The following is a 19,876-nucleotide window of genomic DNA, read 5'->3' on the forward strand; positions in this document are numbered from 1 at the left end:
CAAAGAAAACAGATCTATTATTAAAACTAAGATCTAGTTTTGTTTAAACCATTCATCCAAAAGACATAATAATGAGGAAAGCCATCTTATCTAGGGTCTCTGCTGAAGAGACTGTACAGAAAAAAAACCCACAAGAAATTCAGTGTAAGGGAAAACGCAATGTTACTCAGGAAGAATGAGAGATGTACCACATGATTTCACTTCTAGAAGGTATATTTGCAAATGCTGTTTAAATGATACCGCATTATCATCATCTTGACACAGGTCATGCTCTCACTCTGGAACAGCAATTGAATTCTCTGAAAACTGTGATTAAATCACTTTGGTATGAGCTGATGCAGTTCCCTCAGTGGAGAAGTTAGATCAAATTCTGCCACTCCTGTTTCTGAATCTGTAATTCTACAAACAAGTACTTTATCACATCTGAGGAGAGTGCCTTCGCTTTAGTACTGAGAAGTGATTTTTTCAGTATTTTGTAAAGGTATCTGTGAGCTTAAATAGAGAAGACCAGAGTCACATAAGGATTTTTCGTACCTCTCCAAGGGTACAGAGCTCCATGATTATCCAAACTGGGTTTTCTGTAATAACTCCAATGAGTTTCACAATGTGAGGATGATCAAACTGACGCATTGTTACTAGAAGGAAAAGAAACAAGTTGGTGTGTCACATAAAACCTTTTCTTAAAACAAAAAGTCGGTTAAGAAGCATTTAGTCTATGACCAGAAAATATAATCACAGTTTGGGCAGGACTTGAAACAACTGTTTGGAAGCAATATCATCTGGTCATTTAATGTTCTGTGGGCAGCATGAAACACTGCTTGCTTTAGTAAACTCCTGTGGAAGGTGCAAGTCAAGTCGGGTTCCCTGGCTCTTCTGCCCTGGTTGAGCGTAACATAAGTTAACACAATGACCTATCAATCCAGCGTATAACCCATTAACCTGTGCCTTTCTATTAGAGGAGGAAGGACAAAACAGTATGTATCATTCAATGCCTGGAAAAAATGTGTGACAGTTTGACATAGACGAAAATCTCACTTAATCATTACGTTCACATCTCATTTTATTTTCCATGGACTTAATTAACTTTTCAGTCTCAGCAGTGCAGTCACAGTATATTTTATGCAATTAGACATACAAATCATAGAATCATAGAATGGTTTGGGTTGGAAGGGACCTTAAAGATCACCTCATTCCAACCCTCCTGCCATGGGCAGGGACACCCTCCACTAGACCAGGTTGCTCAAAGCCCCATCCAAACTGGCCTTGAACATCTCCAAGGATGGGGCATCCACCAATTCTCTGGACTACCTGTTCCAGTGTCTCATCACCCTCACAGTGAAGAATTTCTTCCTATATATCTGTTATCGGTTTGTGTGGTGTGGTTTTTTTGGTAGCGGGGGAGGATGCCACAGGGGTGGCTCCTGTGAGAAGCTGCTAGAAGCTTCCCCAGCTCCAAGTCAGACCTGCCACTGGCCCAGGCTGAGCCCATCAGTGACGGTGGTAACGTCTCTGGGAGAACAGATTTAAGAAGGCGAACCTACAGCAAGTAGGGGAATTGGAATGTGAGAGGAACCCCTCTGTAGATCCCAAGGTCAGGGAGGAAGGCAGGGAGGAGGGGATGCCCCCGCAGCCCGTGGTGAGACCAGACGGCAGGCTGTCCCCCCCCAGCCCACGGAGTGGAGCGGGGGAGCAAATGCCCACCTGCAGCCCAGGGATAGAGGAGCTCATGCCGGAGCAGGGGGATGGATGCCCCACAAGATGGCCGCCGCTCTGTGGGGAAGCCCACGCTGGAGCAGGCTGGGACTGAAGGACTGCAGCCCATGGAAAGGACCCACGTCAGGGAAGTTTGTGAGGAACTGCAGCCTGTGGGAAGGACTCATGTTGGAGATGTTCATGGAAGACTGTCTCCCACGGGAGGGATCCCAGGGTGGAGCAGGGGATGAGTGAGGAGTCCTCCCCCTGAGGAGGAAGGAGTGGCAGAGACAAGGTGTGGTGAGCTGACCCCAACCCCCATTCCCCGTAGAGAGAACCAGGAGTGGGGTTGAGGCGGGAAGGAGGGAGGGGGGAGGGGAAGGCGTTCTAAGGTTTGGTTTTGCTTCCCAATATCCTTGTTTTGATTTGACTGGTAGCATTTTAAACTGATTTTGTTTCTTCCCCAAGTTGAGCCTGTCTTTTGCCCGTGACTATAATTGGTGAGTGATCCCTCCCAGTCGTTGTCTCAACTCATGAGCCTTTCTTCATATTTTCCTTTCTTTGTATTTTCTCCTCATCCTACCATGGCCGGGGGCAGTGGGGAGTGGGCGAGTGGCTGCGCGTTGCTTTGTTACCGGTTGGGCTGAAACCACGACATCTAATCTAAATCTACCCTCTTTCAATTTAAAACCTTTACCCTTTGTCCTGTCAGTACACTCTCCAATAACAAACCTCTCCTCCTTTCTCATAAGCCCCTTTTAAGTATTGAAAGGCTGCAATAAGGTCTCCCTAGAGCCTTTTCTTCTCTAGGTTAAACGATCTCAACTCTCTCAGCCTGTCCTCATACAGGAGGTGCTCCAGCCCCCTGACCATCTTTGCGGCCCTCCTCTGGACCTGCTCGAGCAGGTCTATGTCTTTCTTATGCTGGGGTCCCCACAACTGGATGCTGTACTCCAGGTGGGGTCTCACCAGAGCGAAGTAGAGGGAGAGAATCACCTCCCTCAACCTGCTGGCTATGCTTCTTTGGATGCAGCCCAGGATGAGATTGGCTTTCTGTGCTGCTAGTGCACATTGCTGGCTCATACTCAGTTTTTAATCCACCAATATCACCATGTCCTTCTCCACAGGGCTGCTCTCAATTCACTCATTGTCCAGCCTGTACCCACATTTGGAATTGCCCTGACCCACGTGCAGGACCTTGCACTTGGCCTTGTTGAACTTCATGAGGTTTGCATGGGCCCACTCCTCAAGCCTGCCAAGGTCCCTCTGGATGGCATCCCTTCCCTCTAGAGTATCAACCATACCACTCAGCTTGGTTTAATCTGCAAACTTGCCGAGGGTGCACTCATTCCCATTGTCCATGTTGCTGACAAAGATGTTAAATAATACTGGTGAAGGGGTCTAGAGAACAAGTCTTAGGAGGAGTGGCTAAGGGAACTGGGGTGGTTTAGTTTGGAGAAAAGGAGGCTGAGGGGAGACCTTATTGCTCTCTACAACTACCTGAAAGGAGGTTGTAGCGAGGCGGGTCTGTTTCTTTTTCCAGGTAACAAGTGATAGGATGAGAGGAAACAGCCTCAAGTTGCACCAGGGAAGGTTTAGATTGGATATTAGGAAAAATTTCTTCACTGAAAGGGTTGTCAAGCACTGAAACAGGCTGCCCAGGGAAGTGGTTGAGTGACCATCCCTGGAGGTATTTAGAAGATGTGTAGATGTGGCGCTTAGGGACATGGTTTAGCGGTGGACTTGGCAGTGAGGTTTATGGTAGTCCGCCCCCTCAGCTGGAAGGTGAGGATGAAGAGCAGAATATACTCCCCTGAATCCAAGAGGAAATAGTTAGTGACCGACTACACCATCTGGACACTCACAAGTCTATGGGACCAGATGGGATCCATCCAAGAGTACTTAGGGAACTGGCAGAGGTACTTGTCAAGCCATTCTCCATCATCAGCGATTCTGGACAATGGGGGAGGTCCCAGAGGACTGGAGGCTTGCCAGTGTGACTCCCATTTACAAGAAAGGTTGGAGGGAGGATCCGGGGAACTACAGACCTGTCAGCCTGGCCTCGGTACCGGGGAAGATTATGGAATGGTTTGTCTTGAGAGAACTCACATGGCAAGTCCAAGACAAGCAGTGGATCAGGCCCAGTCAGAATGGATTTACAAAAGGCAGGTCCTGCTTGACCAACCTGATCTCCTTCTATGACCAGGTGACCTGACTAGTGGAGGAGGGAAAGGCTGTGGATGTTATCTACCTCGACTTCAGCAAGGCCTTTGACACTGTCTCTCATGGCATATTCCTTGAGAAGCTGGCATCTCATGGCTTGGACAAGTGTTCTCTTTGCTGGGTAAAAAACTGTCTGGATGGACAAGCCCAGAGGGTTGTGGTGAATGGGGTGAAATCCAGTTGGCGGCGGGTCATAAGTGGTGTTCCCCATGGCTCCGTGTTGGGCCCTGTTCTGTTTAATATCTTTACCAATGATTTGGATGAGGGATTGAGTGCACCCTCAGCAAGTTTGCAGATGACACCAAGTTGGGAGGCAGGGTTGATCTGCTTGAGGGTAGGGAGGCTCTACAAAGAGATCTGGACAGGCTGGATCGATGGGCTGAGGCCAATTGTATGAGGTTCAATAAGGCCAAGTGCCGGGTCCTGCACTTGGGTCACAACAAGCCCATGCAGCGCCACAGGCTTGGGGAAGAGTGGCTGGAAAGCTGCCTGGCAGAGAAAGACCTGGGGGTGCTGGTCGACAGCCGGCTGAATATGAGCCAGCAGTGTGCCGAGGTGGCTGAGAAGGCCAACGGCATCCTGGCCTGTATCAGAAATAGTGTGGCCAGCAGGAGCAGGTAGGTGATTGCTCCCCTGTACTCAGCACTGGTGAGCCTGCACCTCGAGTACTGTGTTCAGTTTTGGGCCCCTCACTACAAGAAAGACATGGAGGTGCTGGAGCGTGTCCAGAGAAGAACAACGAAGCTGGTGAAGGGTCCAGAGCACAAGTCTTATGAGGAGCGGCTGAGGGAGCTAGGACTGTTTAGTCTGGAGAAGAGGAGGCTGAGGGGAGACCTTATCGCTCTACAAATACCTGAAGGGGGGTTGTAGTGAGGTGGGTGCTGGTCTCTTCTGTCAGGTAGCTGGAGATAGGACAAGAGGAAATTGCCTCAAGCTGCGGCAGGGGAGATTTAGGTTAGATATTAGGAAAAATTTCTTTACTGAGACGGTTGTCAGACATTGGAATAGGCTGCCCAGGGAAGCAAGTGGCTCAGTCACCATCCCTGGGGGTATTGAAAAAGTGCGTAGACGGGGTACTCTGTAACATGGTTTAGTGGGAGTGGATGATGGTTGGACTCGATGATCTTGCAGGTCTTTTCCAACCTAAATGATTCTATGAGTCTATGGACTTGATGATCTTAGGGGTCTTTTCCAACCTAAATGATTATATGGTTCTGTAGATCTACCCTCTTTCCATTTAAAACCATTGTCCCTTGTCCTGTCACTACAGGCTTTGATAAAAAGTCTCTTCTCTGTCTTATAAGCCCCCTTTTAAGTATTAAAATCTTGGTAAATAAAATGTATATTCCAAACAAACCACAATTATTATCTTTAGGGGTCTTTTGTGCTACTCTAACTCAATGCAATTTACAATGTTTAGAACATGGAAATGTAGCTTCATTGATGCAAAAATGAAGCGGGAGTACAGTTTTAATTATCAAAGGAATGGAAAGGCAATTAACACAAATAGTTTTATATCATATGGTCTGACCAGTTTTAAACATAAACTACTGTTGGAAAGTACTTCTCAGAGATTAGTTCAATCAATGTTAGCTGACAAACTCCCAAATTCAGAAAGGTAACAGAGTTATTACATCATTTTGCCATCCAGCTTCTAGAGGTAAGAGGAATGAAGTACTTGCAGAAAAGAGCAATTTACCAAAAAGGCAGTGGAAGATCATTAAAAATCTCCCCAAACCAGGTGGTTTGCATTTTATGCATTAACAGTAATACACTGCTACGCAAAAGCAGACAGGAATGAAGAGACGGGTGCTGCTCGTAACCTTTTCTTTCATCTACTTTTTATTCTGAAGTGCTCCTCCTTGCAAAAATCAATACTAGATCTTTTCAGCATTGAAAACTCCACCACAAGCAAACAACTAAAACCCAAGAATATTTTAATGTTCGTACTATTAAAATATTAGGAAATAAATTTCTTAATTCACTGAAATAACCATCTCTGCCTCTCCAGATATTGGATTTAGGCCTTTTGAAGAGTGGTCTTAAAAACTAGGAGACAGTATCTTCTGCAAGTTTGCAATCTGAACGCAAACAAGAGGAAGGTAACAGATGGGAATTAGAATAAAAAAAGGAAAGAAGAAATAGCAAAATTATTAAATCAAAATTGAAAAGCACTATTATCAGTCTACTATGTTGTCATTTCCTAATCTGTCAAGCTCAAAGCATAATAAGGAGCATTCAATGAGCAATTATCTTCTACATTGTTAAGAGACAGCAGTCTACCTTTGACTGCTAAGTTATTACTATAAGCAACCGTATTTACTTTTACAACAGCTAGAAATCTAATGGAAAAAATTATAGTAATTTAAGAAAAATCTGACATCCAAAAATAAGAAGCCATTAGCTATGAACAAAGATTTTTCTGAACAATTAGAGAAAAATCCTTCAACAAAGGAATACTGAATAGAAGTATACTGTAACATCTGGCCATAACCAAATAATTTATTGATATAATACAATACCTTTATGAGATTTATAGATGTACAATAGCAGAGGATAATAGGCAAAAATTAAGGCCTAAGTCTCATATCTTAATTTGCTTACAAAACCAAACTGTAGAGAAATCAGTAACTACAACATTCTTGTAGAAGTTTTCTGTTAGTATTCATCTCAACAAAAAGCCTTTCTCCATGTATGAAATGTCCCGCTTGGGGAATACAATATTTGTGGGCAATTATTTAGAAAATTGGTTTATCCTATCATAATTTTTAATTATGAATTGTCAAAACAGATCTCGCTTAGACATAACATTTTTAGCAACTTCGTTAAAAAAGACAACCACCTGACCTTCTAAAGTAATACACTAGAAAAAGTGCTTTTTTTTTTTTTTCCAATTCATTAAGGAGAAAGAAGAAAATAAGAGGATCAGATCCCTAGTATTCCAAAACTGGTTCTGAAGCCTTACAGGAGTCAAACATCACTGTTCAATTTAGAAAACCAAAGAACCACATATAATCATACACATGGGCAATGCAAGGATGTAAAGCAGTCTTCCTGGCACATACTGCAGGAGAGGAAAAGGTCATGTTATACAAATAAAAGATTTACATTAGTATCACAAGTATCTGGCAACAGATGGCTGCAGTCTTTGCAAGGACCAGTTACAGGAGCTACCCCAAAAGAAATACTTTAATACTCACAGGCTTCTTGTAAGAATTTTTCTCTAACACTGTCTGAGGTGCAGTTTTTACATGTTTTGATTGCAACAGCCATAGCTGGGTTTTCCTGAAAGACATTATTGAGAAATATCTGAAATACAGCTCACCAAATACAGTCCACCGAAAGTTAAAATTCTAGCAAAACTGCTTTAAAGAAAATTACTATTAATTAAAATATCTTTAGTTAAGAAATTACATTTTGAAAGCTTCAGAGTTAAAATATTAATTATAATCAAGACACCTAGTGTACAACATTTACATCTAATGCACCTAGGAAATATTTCATCCGTTTTAAACTACGTTAAATCGTACAAAATTATGACAAAAGATACTAAGTTTAACTGAATAATACTGTAAACTTTTTGCATTATTGAGGATGGTAAACTCTTGAGAGGATTTCACAATTGCACAGGAAACAAGTACATATATGGCTAAAAACCACACTTGGCTTATGCTAGCAAGCAACCTAGAAAGCCACATAAAGGGCTTTTTGTGGCTCTTGCAGAGCAAAGCCTGGCTATAATTTTGAACTCAAACTACAAAGGAAAGTGAAACAAAGATTTTACATATTGGCTTCACAATCAATTACACCAAGGGCTTAAAACAGAGTTAAACAGAACATGTATTCAAAACCAGGAATAGATTTTAACATCTGATTGAATACTGAAAAATGAGAAGCACTGAGACAGCCCAAAGTAGGCCTCTTCGCTCAGGCAGCATCTTTCATCTTCTCTTGCTTTGGTGTGTTTTTCAAATACCCTTTCCATAAGTTACAGACAGCCCAGAGAAGCTGCAAGCGTTTTTGCCCTGAAAAGAAGCTTTAGGTGTTTGAGCTTCACTAGTATTCAAAACACCATGACTTAACTTAGAAAATAGTATTTTTACACCTTAGAAGATATCACCCATACAAGTTCTTAATGGGTTGAAAGCAGATGAAATTTTTTAAAATTAAGCTTCTACATTAGGATATAGGCCTGCTCAAGGACTAGTATGCCTTTCTTCCAACTGGGCAATTGGGAATTGTGCATTGTTTAATAAGAATATTACAAAAGAACCTGTTCCCCAAAAGGCTACAGGGTTGATGTATGTCCTCACCTAGTTTTTAAGGCCTGTGAGAGCTGAAGATTCACAGTTATGCTGTATATCTGCTCATGCTTGCTCTATTTTAAATCTACTTTTATAGACAAACATTATCAGAATTAGAGTAATATTTATATTGTGCTTAAATGTCTATTTTCTAAGTTACTCACAACATAGCTCTTCAAGTTGACTTTGCAGGAAAATATTGATTAAAACCTTTTCTCATACATAAGCTTGACCATAAACTGAAAAACTGGGGGTAAATTAAGATGATTTTATTCCCTTCTGAAATCAGGATCCAATAATCAACACTGCATGAGACCTCTGGAGGCCTGCCAGACCCTCTCCTGGTGTTACAGATCAAGTTTTTGAAACCTCTCGTAACCAACTTCAGCATCAAAAGAGTTTCAGTGTCTGCAACCAGCAAAGACTCCAGACATTTTGCAACATGAATATAGGAAAAGGCCTGATATCAGGGTTTTTCTGATCTTTTGTTTTCTTATAAGGAGATAAAACAGTGAGGGTGTATCAGATGTGCAACAGTTTGTGTACTGAGCAGCAAACACTATTTTAAATGACACTCTTGGATTAATGCCACAGTAAATCAGCCTTTAAAGACAGTCTTACTTGAATTGCTTACATCTGAGCAATAGAATCCTCTATGTATACATACATTTTCCATTCAGTATCCTATAAATACAGACTGGTTGTGGTACTTCAGGAATACCTAGTAGTAAGCAGCATTTGAGGAGAGGTGGATGCTGCACAGTCCCTAGAATAAGAACTTTCCAAGTGCAATGAACAGGGATAAATGAGATTTTTCAGATTCAAATTTGAGTTAGCAGAACAAGAGGCCAGAAATCTCCCCTATATTTTTGCATGCGAGCTAAATATATATAAGGATGGAAACATTATCATGTTATTGTAACTAACCTTCTATCTATTGTAAAATTTCTTCCAAAAGTGTAAGTTACACTCTGTGACTAGTACATTGAAATTTAATAATACCTTGCTGTTTTCCCTTCACATATTCAAGTGTCTTAAATGTAGTAAAATTTTATTAATAAAACTAATCAGCAGGTTGCCATTTAAAAAACTCATACTAGACACAGGACAACTGAATAAAATTTGTTTTCCAATTGAAGAAAAAGAACGGAGAGAAACACCATTTTCAAAACAGTAGTCCCCAACAAAAGGAGTCTTTAACTGGTTTTACAGAGCACTAGATTTATCCACTGTGCCCCAAGTTCAGTGAAACATTACTCCTCAAGTACTCCTGTTAACTTGGATAGGATTAAATAAGAATCTCCCTTAATGCAAAGTATATCTGATCTGCTTTTCTAAATGAAGATATCAGAACAGACTTTAAACTTGTCTGACATAGATAACATTTATCCTTACTTCTTTACTTAAATATTGCATTAAAGATTTATTTATTTAACCCACTGAGCCCAGGATGCTAACCAGCTGTTTCTGGGAAATACTGTTTCTGAAGTTAGAATTAGATCGTTGTCCACATGAATTATTACATCATCTATTGAATATCCAGACAGTTTCTTCAAATGAGAAATAAATCTTCATTTTACACTTGAAGTTGGTTGAAATGAAACAATTTTCCAGCTTTCTCTTGCCTTTTTCCACAAACTTAATTTTTCATCCATTTAAATTGTTATCATAATCTTTGTGGCTGCAGTCTAGAAAAACACATAAGCATAGCCTAAATCACACAAGTCCTGCCAACCTCACTGGTTTCACTGAGGTGACTCTTGTGCATTGGGGTTTTGCTGGATCAGTGTCCAAGTATTTTGTATCTTTTCTTTCAGGAAAAAGCAGTAACTTTATTAACATAAAAGCTTCTTTGCGAAAGATATAGTGAGGTGGTCACTGGAGAAATAGACACATTTGTTTAACATTTTTGACCCTCTATTGTAGGCTACTGCCCTTCCAGCATAACAGACTAGAATTTCTTCTCCGTATTTCAGCAGAGAAGTTAGATCAGCTTATCCTGACCTAGCTGGCAGCTTGTGCAGTGAATACCGAACCTAAACCCAAGTCAGGCTGAATACTCATAAATATGGTTTTAGACTTTGGAAAAGGTTCTAAAGCACTGAATGCTCAATAGGGGAGTATGGCCAAAGGGATGTGTGCTTACCATGCTTGGACATGCTGAAAATGAAGAAGAGAGTGTATGGTTGGGGTTAAAAGCAATGACTTCTAATTCCAATTCAGCCAGTGGTTTTGATACAGTCCTGAATAATTTACTTGGCTCTTTTGATTCCTTTCCCGATCTATAAAAAATGGCGATATAGGAGCAGAGAAACTACTCTTGAGCTAGTTTTGTACTTATCTGAAACATAGGAAATATTCTCTACATGCTGATTATTCTGAAAAATAAATCACAAAGTCAATTTTTATTTGTTCTGGAAGATCCAGACCAAGGCACCTAAGGAATAAATTTATTTTTTTATTTTATTTTTTAACTAGAAAGGGTTCATTGTTTGTTTATTTTTATTTCAGAAGTGATGCTTACCGGACTCATGTAAACTCCTTGGTGTACATCTCCAAACTGTCCTTCACCAATGCAGCGCCCCAGCTCAATTCTCTCCCTCTGAATTTCATAATCTCTGGCTATAAGAATATAATGCACTTAAAACATTAAATTTCTGATGAACGGCAAAGAAATAATCCACAAGATACAAAACTCAAAGTAAGTCACTCAAATATCTCACGTATGAGTAACTAAGATTAACATTTGCTGCACACCAACCTACACAAATGCTGTATACACACAGTGGAAACCTCTTAAACAGATGTTTGAACCAAAGCAATAAAAAAGGAATTGTGAAATCTAATTTGCTAAATTAACTACTATGCATTATTTATTTCAATGCAATAGACATAACTGAATACTTCTTAATTATAGCTAGTAAAAGACAAAGAACACAAATAGCCTTGGGCAATATCGATGATACTAAATACAGCCTTAGCGCACATCCCTTTAGATGTTTAAGAGAACTCCACTATGTGGTATTTTAGATCTTGGAACCATCAAATGAGCCCAGAGAATTTTTAAAGAGGTAACTGCAAGAAAAAATACAGAAACAAGAGCATGGCAAATAAAGATAAAATGAAAGAGCAAATTTTTGAATGCACTACACCTCTATCAGTGTGTAATTGAAGTAAAATTGGTATGTTTTGTGGACTTATGCAATTTTGTTAACTTCGTGGTTTAACAGACTGAGAATATTACTGATAAAAATGGCTCAGTACTTCAGCAAAACATTTAATCAATTGCAACTGAATTACTTCATTTGCAATTTACTTTCTAGCAGACATGGAAAAGTATTTCAGGAATAGCAGAAAAGCATGTGCAGTATATGTTTTCACCTCTACTTTTGTTCAGATTTAAAAAAAAAAACAAACTAACCAGCTTAGGACTTGATTTCATTAACACTACAGAAATAACGTGATCTAGAGCTGGATAACAAAGTGATAAATGCCTTCTTCATTTCTTTAAGTACTGCATTTTCCTCTTTAAAATCCCAAAGCTAACTGGTTTAACTATAAATAAATAATGTTTATTAAATGAAAGTGAATAGTAAACTTAAAAATTCCACATCATTCCAAATTGCAAGCATACAGGGATGGGTAAAGGGTCTCCTGTTACCTTCATCTATTCCATAGCTTTCTGCAGTGCAATTAAGAGAAAAATCAAATGCTTACTTAGATATAGCTTCTTAAAATGAAGACAAGGACAAACATTTTTTAACATTTTTTTAAACAATGAAGAAATACACTGATGCAATTTTAAGTTTACATTAGCAGAAGTCACAGGTCTGTTCTTGTGATCTTTACTGACTCAGTCCTTTGAGAGCTGAACACTTGAGTCCACTTCAATCCACCAAAGCACTTAATGAATTTCACTTCAACAGGCCATCTCATGGGCTTTGAATTGAAGGCATACTTAAGCGTTCAGCATCATCCAGGGCTGGGCCCACAAGTAATTACTTCCATGAATTTAAATGAAAAGATTGGGGGGGTGGGGGGGTGGGGGGAGGGAAAAAAAAAAAAATCACACAAAGTTAATATGTTAACAAAAAATAAAGGATATGATTTATCACAGTACTTTTTGATCCTGCAATTATTTTAGTAGAATCATGTAGTGACTTACTGCAAGACATTCAAAACACATTGTTCATTTCTGGAAAACATATATTCTTGCTTTTCAAATATTTATATTCAAATATATATGTTTTTCAAAACATATATTCTTGCTTTTCAAATCTTTTCCACAGTAGTGGAAACTATGCTGTAAACACTGAAGTGATCGCAAAACATTCCTGCCACACAGTAAACTCTAGAAATCCTTACAGAGATTCATGGTTCTTCAGCAGAACATGGTACCAGTTTAGCACCATCCTCCCCTCTTACACTAACCAAACCTGATGGTTTGCAGGTCTGCTTATCAACAGATTGTCTACTTCTACAGAAAACCTTGGTTGCCAAAACGCAACTGTAAATTCAGAGACATAGCTTTTAAAATCAGAATACTAGACTTTCACGTTAAATTAGTTAGCCGTGACAGTTTAAGATTGTATTATGATTCAAATATGCCATAAGACAAAATCCTTGTGGTGACTAATGCATCTTTTTTTTTTTACTTCAAAGATGAAGACTCAGAAGAACTTTGATTTTTTGTTTTTGTTCCTGAAGTCTTTCATCTTTAACAAAATTGCATGTGGTACAGATGACTTTCCTCTATCACGGAATTCAAAAGCAGCAAGACTGTCATAGAGCAAGAGTGAGACACAGTTAGACAGCAATACACAGAAGCTTTCCAAATTGTTTGCTCTTATCACAGAAATCTTATCCATTCTTTCTCAAAGCGCTGTGTTCGGCATCACAATAAAAAAAAAAAATCTACGTCTTGAGACATAACAGGAATTTCACTGTAAAGTCACTGACAGCAGCAAAACAGAATTTGGTTTATCTGCTTCAAAACCTGAACTTGAAAAACACTGCACCTATGAGTTTTCAAAACACTGTAAAGAATGTTTTCTTTGCACACATATTACTTAAGGCTGAAATAGAAGATTCAGTCCCTGCTAAAGCAAAGAAGCTTTTGGATAGAGAAGTTCCCAAGTTAACTACCATACTTACTTGATGGCATTGTATAAGTATCTTCTTCATCTATAATCTCTGCATAGTCATCTGTCTCTGTAAAGGGAGGAATTCAAGAGTTTCGGGAAAAGCAGATGAAAACAATTGTCCAGAACAGTATCTCAAATTTATCAAGGCTGATATGTCACAACCCCCAACTTCAACATTGCTGGGACGCATTTACAATAGCATGAATAAAACTTGCTCATGCATAATTTATGGTATGATAATCAACTCAGTGCCAATTATACTACATCACATAGATGCATTCAAGAAGGAATAAAAGGAAGATTCATTTATATTCGAAAAAGTTTAAGTTCTGTAATTGAAACCCATCTAAACTGTTGACTTAAAAAGAAAACCTTTTTAACAGCAAATTCCACTGCAGTAAGGAGAAAACATTATTAAGAGATCAAATTGCTTTACCTTCAATGAAGTGTGAATAATAGTTTGCTAGGTTTTTATGTCAAACGGGCAGAACAGACAGTAAAGATGTTCCAGGGCAGCATTTACCTACTGTCAGTGTGGCAAGGTGAGTTATTTTCCATAGACTCTTCTAGAGCATAAAGATCGTTTAAGTTACACTCTCGCTTTAAACCCATTTTTCTTGTAGTAGTCTCAATTTTCCCTGTTTAGTGGAAATTCACTGCCAGTTTTGCTGACAAGAATCAACATCTCATGGACAGTGTGTGAAAACAATCAGTTCTCAAAGTTTTCAGAAAAATGACACTGTATTTCTTCCTCTGTTTAAAACTTATGACTTTTACATTATCTGTTCTCAAAATGATTTAAATGGTGTCAAGTCATATCAGAAGGTCGTTCTCTTGCTCTGAGGAACTTCTAGCATGTCTAGGTCATTTCCTAATGGTCAGACAAATTTCTCCAAGGGTTACAAAACCAGTCTACAACAGTGAGATAATTTTTCACTTGAAGGCTGTTAAATTCTCCTCACCAACTTTAAATGCATAGAGAGGTTCTCAAAATTGAGTAATTTCGAGCCCAGTATGCAGTTTTCGTGGGTTGGTTTCAGGTGATCACATATTGGGCCACCTCTGAAAGGCATGACTTACTCCCTCTTTTTTCCCCATCTGCCCTGGAGCATATGTCTATTCCTACAACTCCCTGGCATCATTTCTTGAGGTATGATTTCTGAACAGCAAATGGGACAAAGCCACAGTGAGAATGGAAAGAAGGATGGGATGATCCCTTTTGGCAGCAGCCCTCAGTTCAACCAACTTAAGCCAACTCTGAAACCAGAGCAAGGCTCATAAATATTACACACATACATAAACAAGAGGCTTAATTTTCATACAAACTGAATATTCAACAATCAGGAAACTACAGGCTGTTTATAACCTTTGAAGTTCAACACACTTTAGTGAGTAAATAATCCAAACTTCGTACTACTTAAATAAAATTAAAGCTATTTTTCTTTCAAACACCTGTAGGACTATACCATGTCTTGAAAAACCAGAATCGGCAAATTCTATACCATTTAAATTTTTCTTAGGCAATTTCTATTTAGGACACAGCAAAACAGAGTCACCTAATGAAAATTCAGTAAATTATAAAGACAGTGCACAATTCTAAACAGGCAGCATACTCCAGAGGCACTAATCTCTCTCTTGGTATTTTTTTTCCTCCCTACATTATGAGCTGATGTTTTTTGTAGAAAATAAGCCCAAATTTGATCTAAAAAATAAGCATCCACTTGAAAGAAATCATTATTGTGACACCAATGTGATGGAGATAAATCACTCTGTTTCCTTGTAATATTGTGGTAAGATGGTTTTAACTTTTGTTAAGTATGATATATATCAACTATTGTTACAAGCCAGTATTGGTGGATACCAGAAAGTTCTTAATCTATGTTAAAAGAAGGGACTGAATGAAAGGTATTATAAACATATTTGAGAAGAATTTAAAAAGCTTGGAAACTAGAACTGGTGCCACACTGGTCTTTAAAAAACCAAAACATTTTTCACATTAGATTATGGAACAGACCTTGAAAAAGGTGACAAATGGCTTGGCTTGTTCACCTCTCTATTTTAAATTAATGAAGTTAGTTCATAATAAAAGTATTATCAGAACACCGCAGAGCACTTTACATTGTTTTGATACATTGCCTAAAACCATCCTGAAACTAAAAGGGTCTTCAGTCGTCCATCCAAATAAATTAAATGTATGCAATTAACTAAACAAATATTTTTTGTTACACATTTAACACTATGGAGAGGAATAGATACTAAGAATTAAAAAAATAATTCCTATACATGTCTGGCATTGTTTCTGGGAATTAGAGGAAAATTCAATCAAGGCATTAAAGTGATGCGCTCAAAGTGTTCTGCAACAAAGATAACTGACCTCTCTCACATGCAGTCTTTAGCCCATGATTCGAGTCATACAGTATGAGACTACTACCAAGTCTGCTAAGACTATGACTATCTCTGCTAAGAGATATTCCAGAACCCACACAGAGCCTAAAGCAAAACGCAGCTGGGCAAGGCTCTCCAGGCTACTTTACCAAGAAGGATGTGCTATAGCAGTCCAGGAACTAAGCACTTGCAACAAAGAAGTGATTCCAGGAGATGTTCTATCTTCGAGGCCCTTGGTAAGTCTAGAAAAACTAAGATTTAAAAATAGGGCTCATCACTGCTGCTCTCTTGCACATTTTAAAACCAGCACTGAACCTTTTCACCTGTTGGTCAACCCCAGATTCTTCTAAGATGGAAAAATGATAGGTTACTTTTGGACAAAGATACACTGTTCGTGGTACAGGTGAATGAGCCAATTTGAGCTTTACTAAATCTAAATGCATTTATTAAACAGTAGAAAAAAACATCTTAGGATATTAAATCCATAATAGCTAATCCATGATCTTAACCACCTGTTTGAAATTCCCCTTTTCATGATTTTTTCCCGTTTAGCAGAGCCTGTAATTTATAAAAGATAAGCACCAATAAAAAGTTATGTAGGGTTAGTATCTGAAATACAGTTTCTGAATTTATGACAGAAAAAATATCCTTTGAGTTTTTAATGTTTAAGAAAAGAAAGAAAACTGGGGTAGTATTATCTTTGATTTGTAGCTGAAGGAGAGAAAGGAGATGAGAAGTTATACACCCCTTTACTTTTTGCTGAGGAAGGCCACCAGACATTATCTCTACTTCTTCTTAATGCCTTCCTTTGCATACTGATTTATGCCCTTTTAGTACCTCCTCCTTACAAGCATAAAGATACAACCACTATCAGTAGTAGCAGTTTGATTTTTTTCCAACATTAGATGGAATCCTCTCAAAAAATAGCTAAAAATCTCCTAAAAAAACCCAAAACCAAAACCAAACTTGTTTTCAGAGGCTAGCAAGTCAGTATTTTTTAGAAAAAAAAAGAAATAAAGTCTGGACAAGTTAAATATTTTAGAATAAGTTTTGAAGAAAACATTAAAATCTGTCTTTAAAATTAGCAGTTTGAGTAGCCAAAACCTGATTAATATTTCATGTATTCAATCTACATTAATCTATCTTGTATAGCTTCTTTTTATGCAAGGAGCCATAGCGGACTACAGAGCACTTTGATGCTACCATGCCTTGCGAGCATCACTTAGTAGACTCATTTCTCACGTGTTACATCCATTGATCTTACCCACTGAGCAAAAAAATTTTGATACAAACATTTCAATCAAACTGAATGGACACTCTTGCAAACCTATAAACCTTCTTTGCATCATGCCAGAACTCTCATTGCAAACGCATGCAATACCACATCCCTGCATGTTTGAAATAATTTTTCCTTTCCCAGTTCCAGTTTAGCAGAAAGTGTTAGTTACACAGCCTGTAAAGTACAATATTTATCAGCTAATGTCCAAAGCAGACTGCTTTTCCATACTAAAATCTGTATAAAATTTATTACTGAAATGTGCATTAAGTGGTATATGGATACAAATGTTGCATATCGCACGTTAGTAACACACAGACTAGAAAACATATTACCGTCCCCACTAATTTCATCTGCAGATCCAGGTGGCATGCAAGGAGAGAGAAAAACAGAGGGGGAGAGAGAAGGGACAGAGAAGGGGGAGGGGAAAATATACTATTAAATTCATGAGTAATCCAAAAGTATTCAGACTGCAGTTATATTATATACCTGACTCAAGAGAAACTAGAAAAGTAGCAGAATTTAAGACTTCTCACCTAAAACCCAAGGGACAAAGATACGTTCTAAGAAGCTTGTATGATGAAACAGAATTAATGACCTTCAAACATGAATTTACACAAAAATTAAATTTGGGAGTGGAACTATTTTAATGCACTGTTAAGAAATGCCAATTTCTGGTTTAAGTCAATACTTCACTACAAAACAGATCTCCTACAGCCAGATGAGTCAGTTCAATTTGACTTTACACACACACTTATGACTTTGGATAACTAGAGTTGGTGTTCACCCTTTCAAAGGAAATGCACTCCTGTGCTATCACTAACACGTGAGTAAGAAATGGAACCATCTAACTGGTAATTATACAGAGCATACTGCAGTTACATAAAGCTGAGATTTAAACAAGTGGCAAACAGAGAAACTCTACTGGGAAGCTGTTCAAATGAGCACCATATTCCATGTTTATGGTAGCGGCCCTATTCCACACCAATACCCACAGCACAAGCTGATGCACTTTAGACATTATTTATAAATAAAAGGAAAATAGGCATTAACGTTGTAAAAGTAATGCACCTATTACTCCAATTCTTCTTACCCCTAACAAAGCCAAACTGGTCCAGACCAAATGCTGAACCAGTATGCAGCCAAAAGCATCACTGTAGTCAATACTTAAATGAAAGTGATCTTAGCTGATGCTTATTGTTGCTATTCTATTTCATTCATAAGCATGCTGTATCAGGGGTCCAAGAATGAAGTAAAAATATATTAACCAAAAACCCCATAGGTATACAGGGGCTGCATAGATGTACAAATGAAATTATTAATATGTTTGTCATTGTAGAAGATTATGATGCTTAAAACTAAGTCCCCCATAAAAATGGGGACCAGCAAGTTTATGACACTGCATGAAAATCCAATTCAATAGGAGGAAAGGTGTAGCAGAAATGTCATAAAATTATTCTTGGAACTCTGTTTACCTGAGGCTAAAGTAGTTTAAAAACAGTAACTGAGTTAGTATATTCAGCTTTTGGGTTAATAAGGCAGCCTATACAAAGAGCAGTGCAGTACCCTTAGGCGGCGACTCATGGGAACAGAAGACGAAAGGGAGAAAGCGTCTAGCTTTCTTTACTTTATGCTGACAGTGATTGACTCCTTTACAAAGAGGCAAGAAAAGGAAAGAGAAAAACAGAAACAAATTATTTGAAAATAAAAGAAAAGAGACTGGAGAGAACATCTACAATGAATGAACATAAAAGTATAGGTTTACATTACAATTCTGGACTGCAAATGGATATATGAATGTTGTTGAAACTCTAAAGCATTATTTGGTATTTTCCTTCAAATTCCTTTCTACAGCAAAGTTATTTTAATTTTTAAAAGTGAGACTTGAATCTGTTGAAGTCAGCTTTTGCCAACTGTAGATACCATCCACTGACAACAGAAAGAACACTGTTTATCCCAGAAGCGTAACTTGCTTTTGCAAGCTCCCCATCTAAGTTCTATTAGACTGTGCTATAAGTAAATTCTGATTTAAGTGGCAGTCAGCAGACTTAAAACGTGGACATATTGATTTTCTGGACCCTTAAAAGAACTTCACACAAAACAAGTATTTCACATAGCAGGGTAACATAGAATAAGGAAAAACACAGTTTCTTTGTCCCACTGAAATACAACACTGACATAATATTTTATGATCTGAAATCTGCCACTAGTTTTATCCCCAGTGCAGATCAGTCTTGCCAACTGACATTCAAGCTCTCCAAGGATCTCTGGGTGAACGCCCCATGGTACTGTCCTCACCGTCCCCTCTCCTAGTCACCTTACTGCATTTAATTAGCAAAGCAGTTATCAGGAGGAGAGATTTTTTGAGTAGGAGAAAATACAAAGAAGCCACAACTGATTTCACAGGGTGAGAAAGTAGGACACAAGACAACACTGAGAACCTGAGGATAGCTGTTCCTTTTATTTCTCTTGTTATTTGTTCACTCCTCTCTGCTTTCCTCTTTTCCCTCTCTCCTCTATCTCAGGAAATGTGAGAGGTGGTTTAAAAAGCCAATCAACTAAAAACCTCTGTCTTGTTGCTGGTAGTCCTTCACAGTCAAAACTGGAGTGAGGTCAAACCACCTTGAGTTACACAGGCTGGAGGTCCAGGTGTTAAAAGAGAAGCCCAGTACCACAGAAGCAGCATACTGGCACAGCACACTACTCAGTGGTGGGAGGAGAGGGGAAGGGTGGAAAAGGAGAATTACCTTTTAATAAAAATAACTTCACATTTGCCATAGATTCTGGAAACTTAAGAACCATCAAAGCAGCTATACTTACACAAAAGCACCACCTTATACACAGTTGTGCAG

At 38.7% G+C, this 19,876-nt stretch overlaps 1 protein-coding gene across 15 annotated transcripts in view; it reads right to left on the reverse strand.

The window, feature by feature from the left end:
- Window positions 1-19,876, reverse strand: part of PTK2 (protein tyrosine kinase 2) — a 227,179-nt gene that overhangs the window by 44,030 nt on the left and 163,273 nt on the right. For 5 of the 15 annotated variants that reach the window (XM_049819633.1, XM_049819642.1, XM_049819634.1 and 2 more), the window contains 7 exons: window positions 18,591-18,674; window positions 17,360-17,377; window positions 13,374-13,430; window positions 11,881-11,901; window positions 10,744-10,841; window positions 7,116-7,200; window positions 535-635 (listed from right to left, as the gene is read on the reverse strand). In XM_049819633.1, the coding sequence (XP_049675590.1) occupies window positions 535-635; window positions 7,116-7,200; window positions 10,744-10,841; window positions 11,881-11,901; window positions 13,374-13,430; window positions 17,360-17,377; window positions 18,591-18,674 (464 nt within the window). The remainder of the gene's footprint in view (window positions 1-534; window positions 636-7,115; window positions 7,201-10,743; window positions 10,842-11,880; window positions 11,902-13,373; window positions 13,431-17,359; window positions 17,378-18,590; window positions 18,675-19,876) is intronic. The other 10 variants (XM_049819571.1, XM_049819581.1, XM_049819554.1 and 7 more) reach the window with 5 other exon arrangements.

The sequence above is a fragment of the Accipiter gentilis genome, chromosome 2 (assembly GCF_929443795.1).
Source record: "Accipiter gentilis chromosome 2, bAccGen1.1, whole genome shotgun sequence".
Classification (NCBI taxonomy): Eukaryota; Metazoa; Chordata; class Aves; order Accipitriformes; family Accipitridae; genus Astur; species Astur gentilis.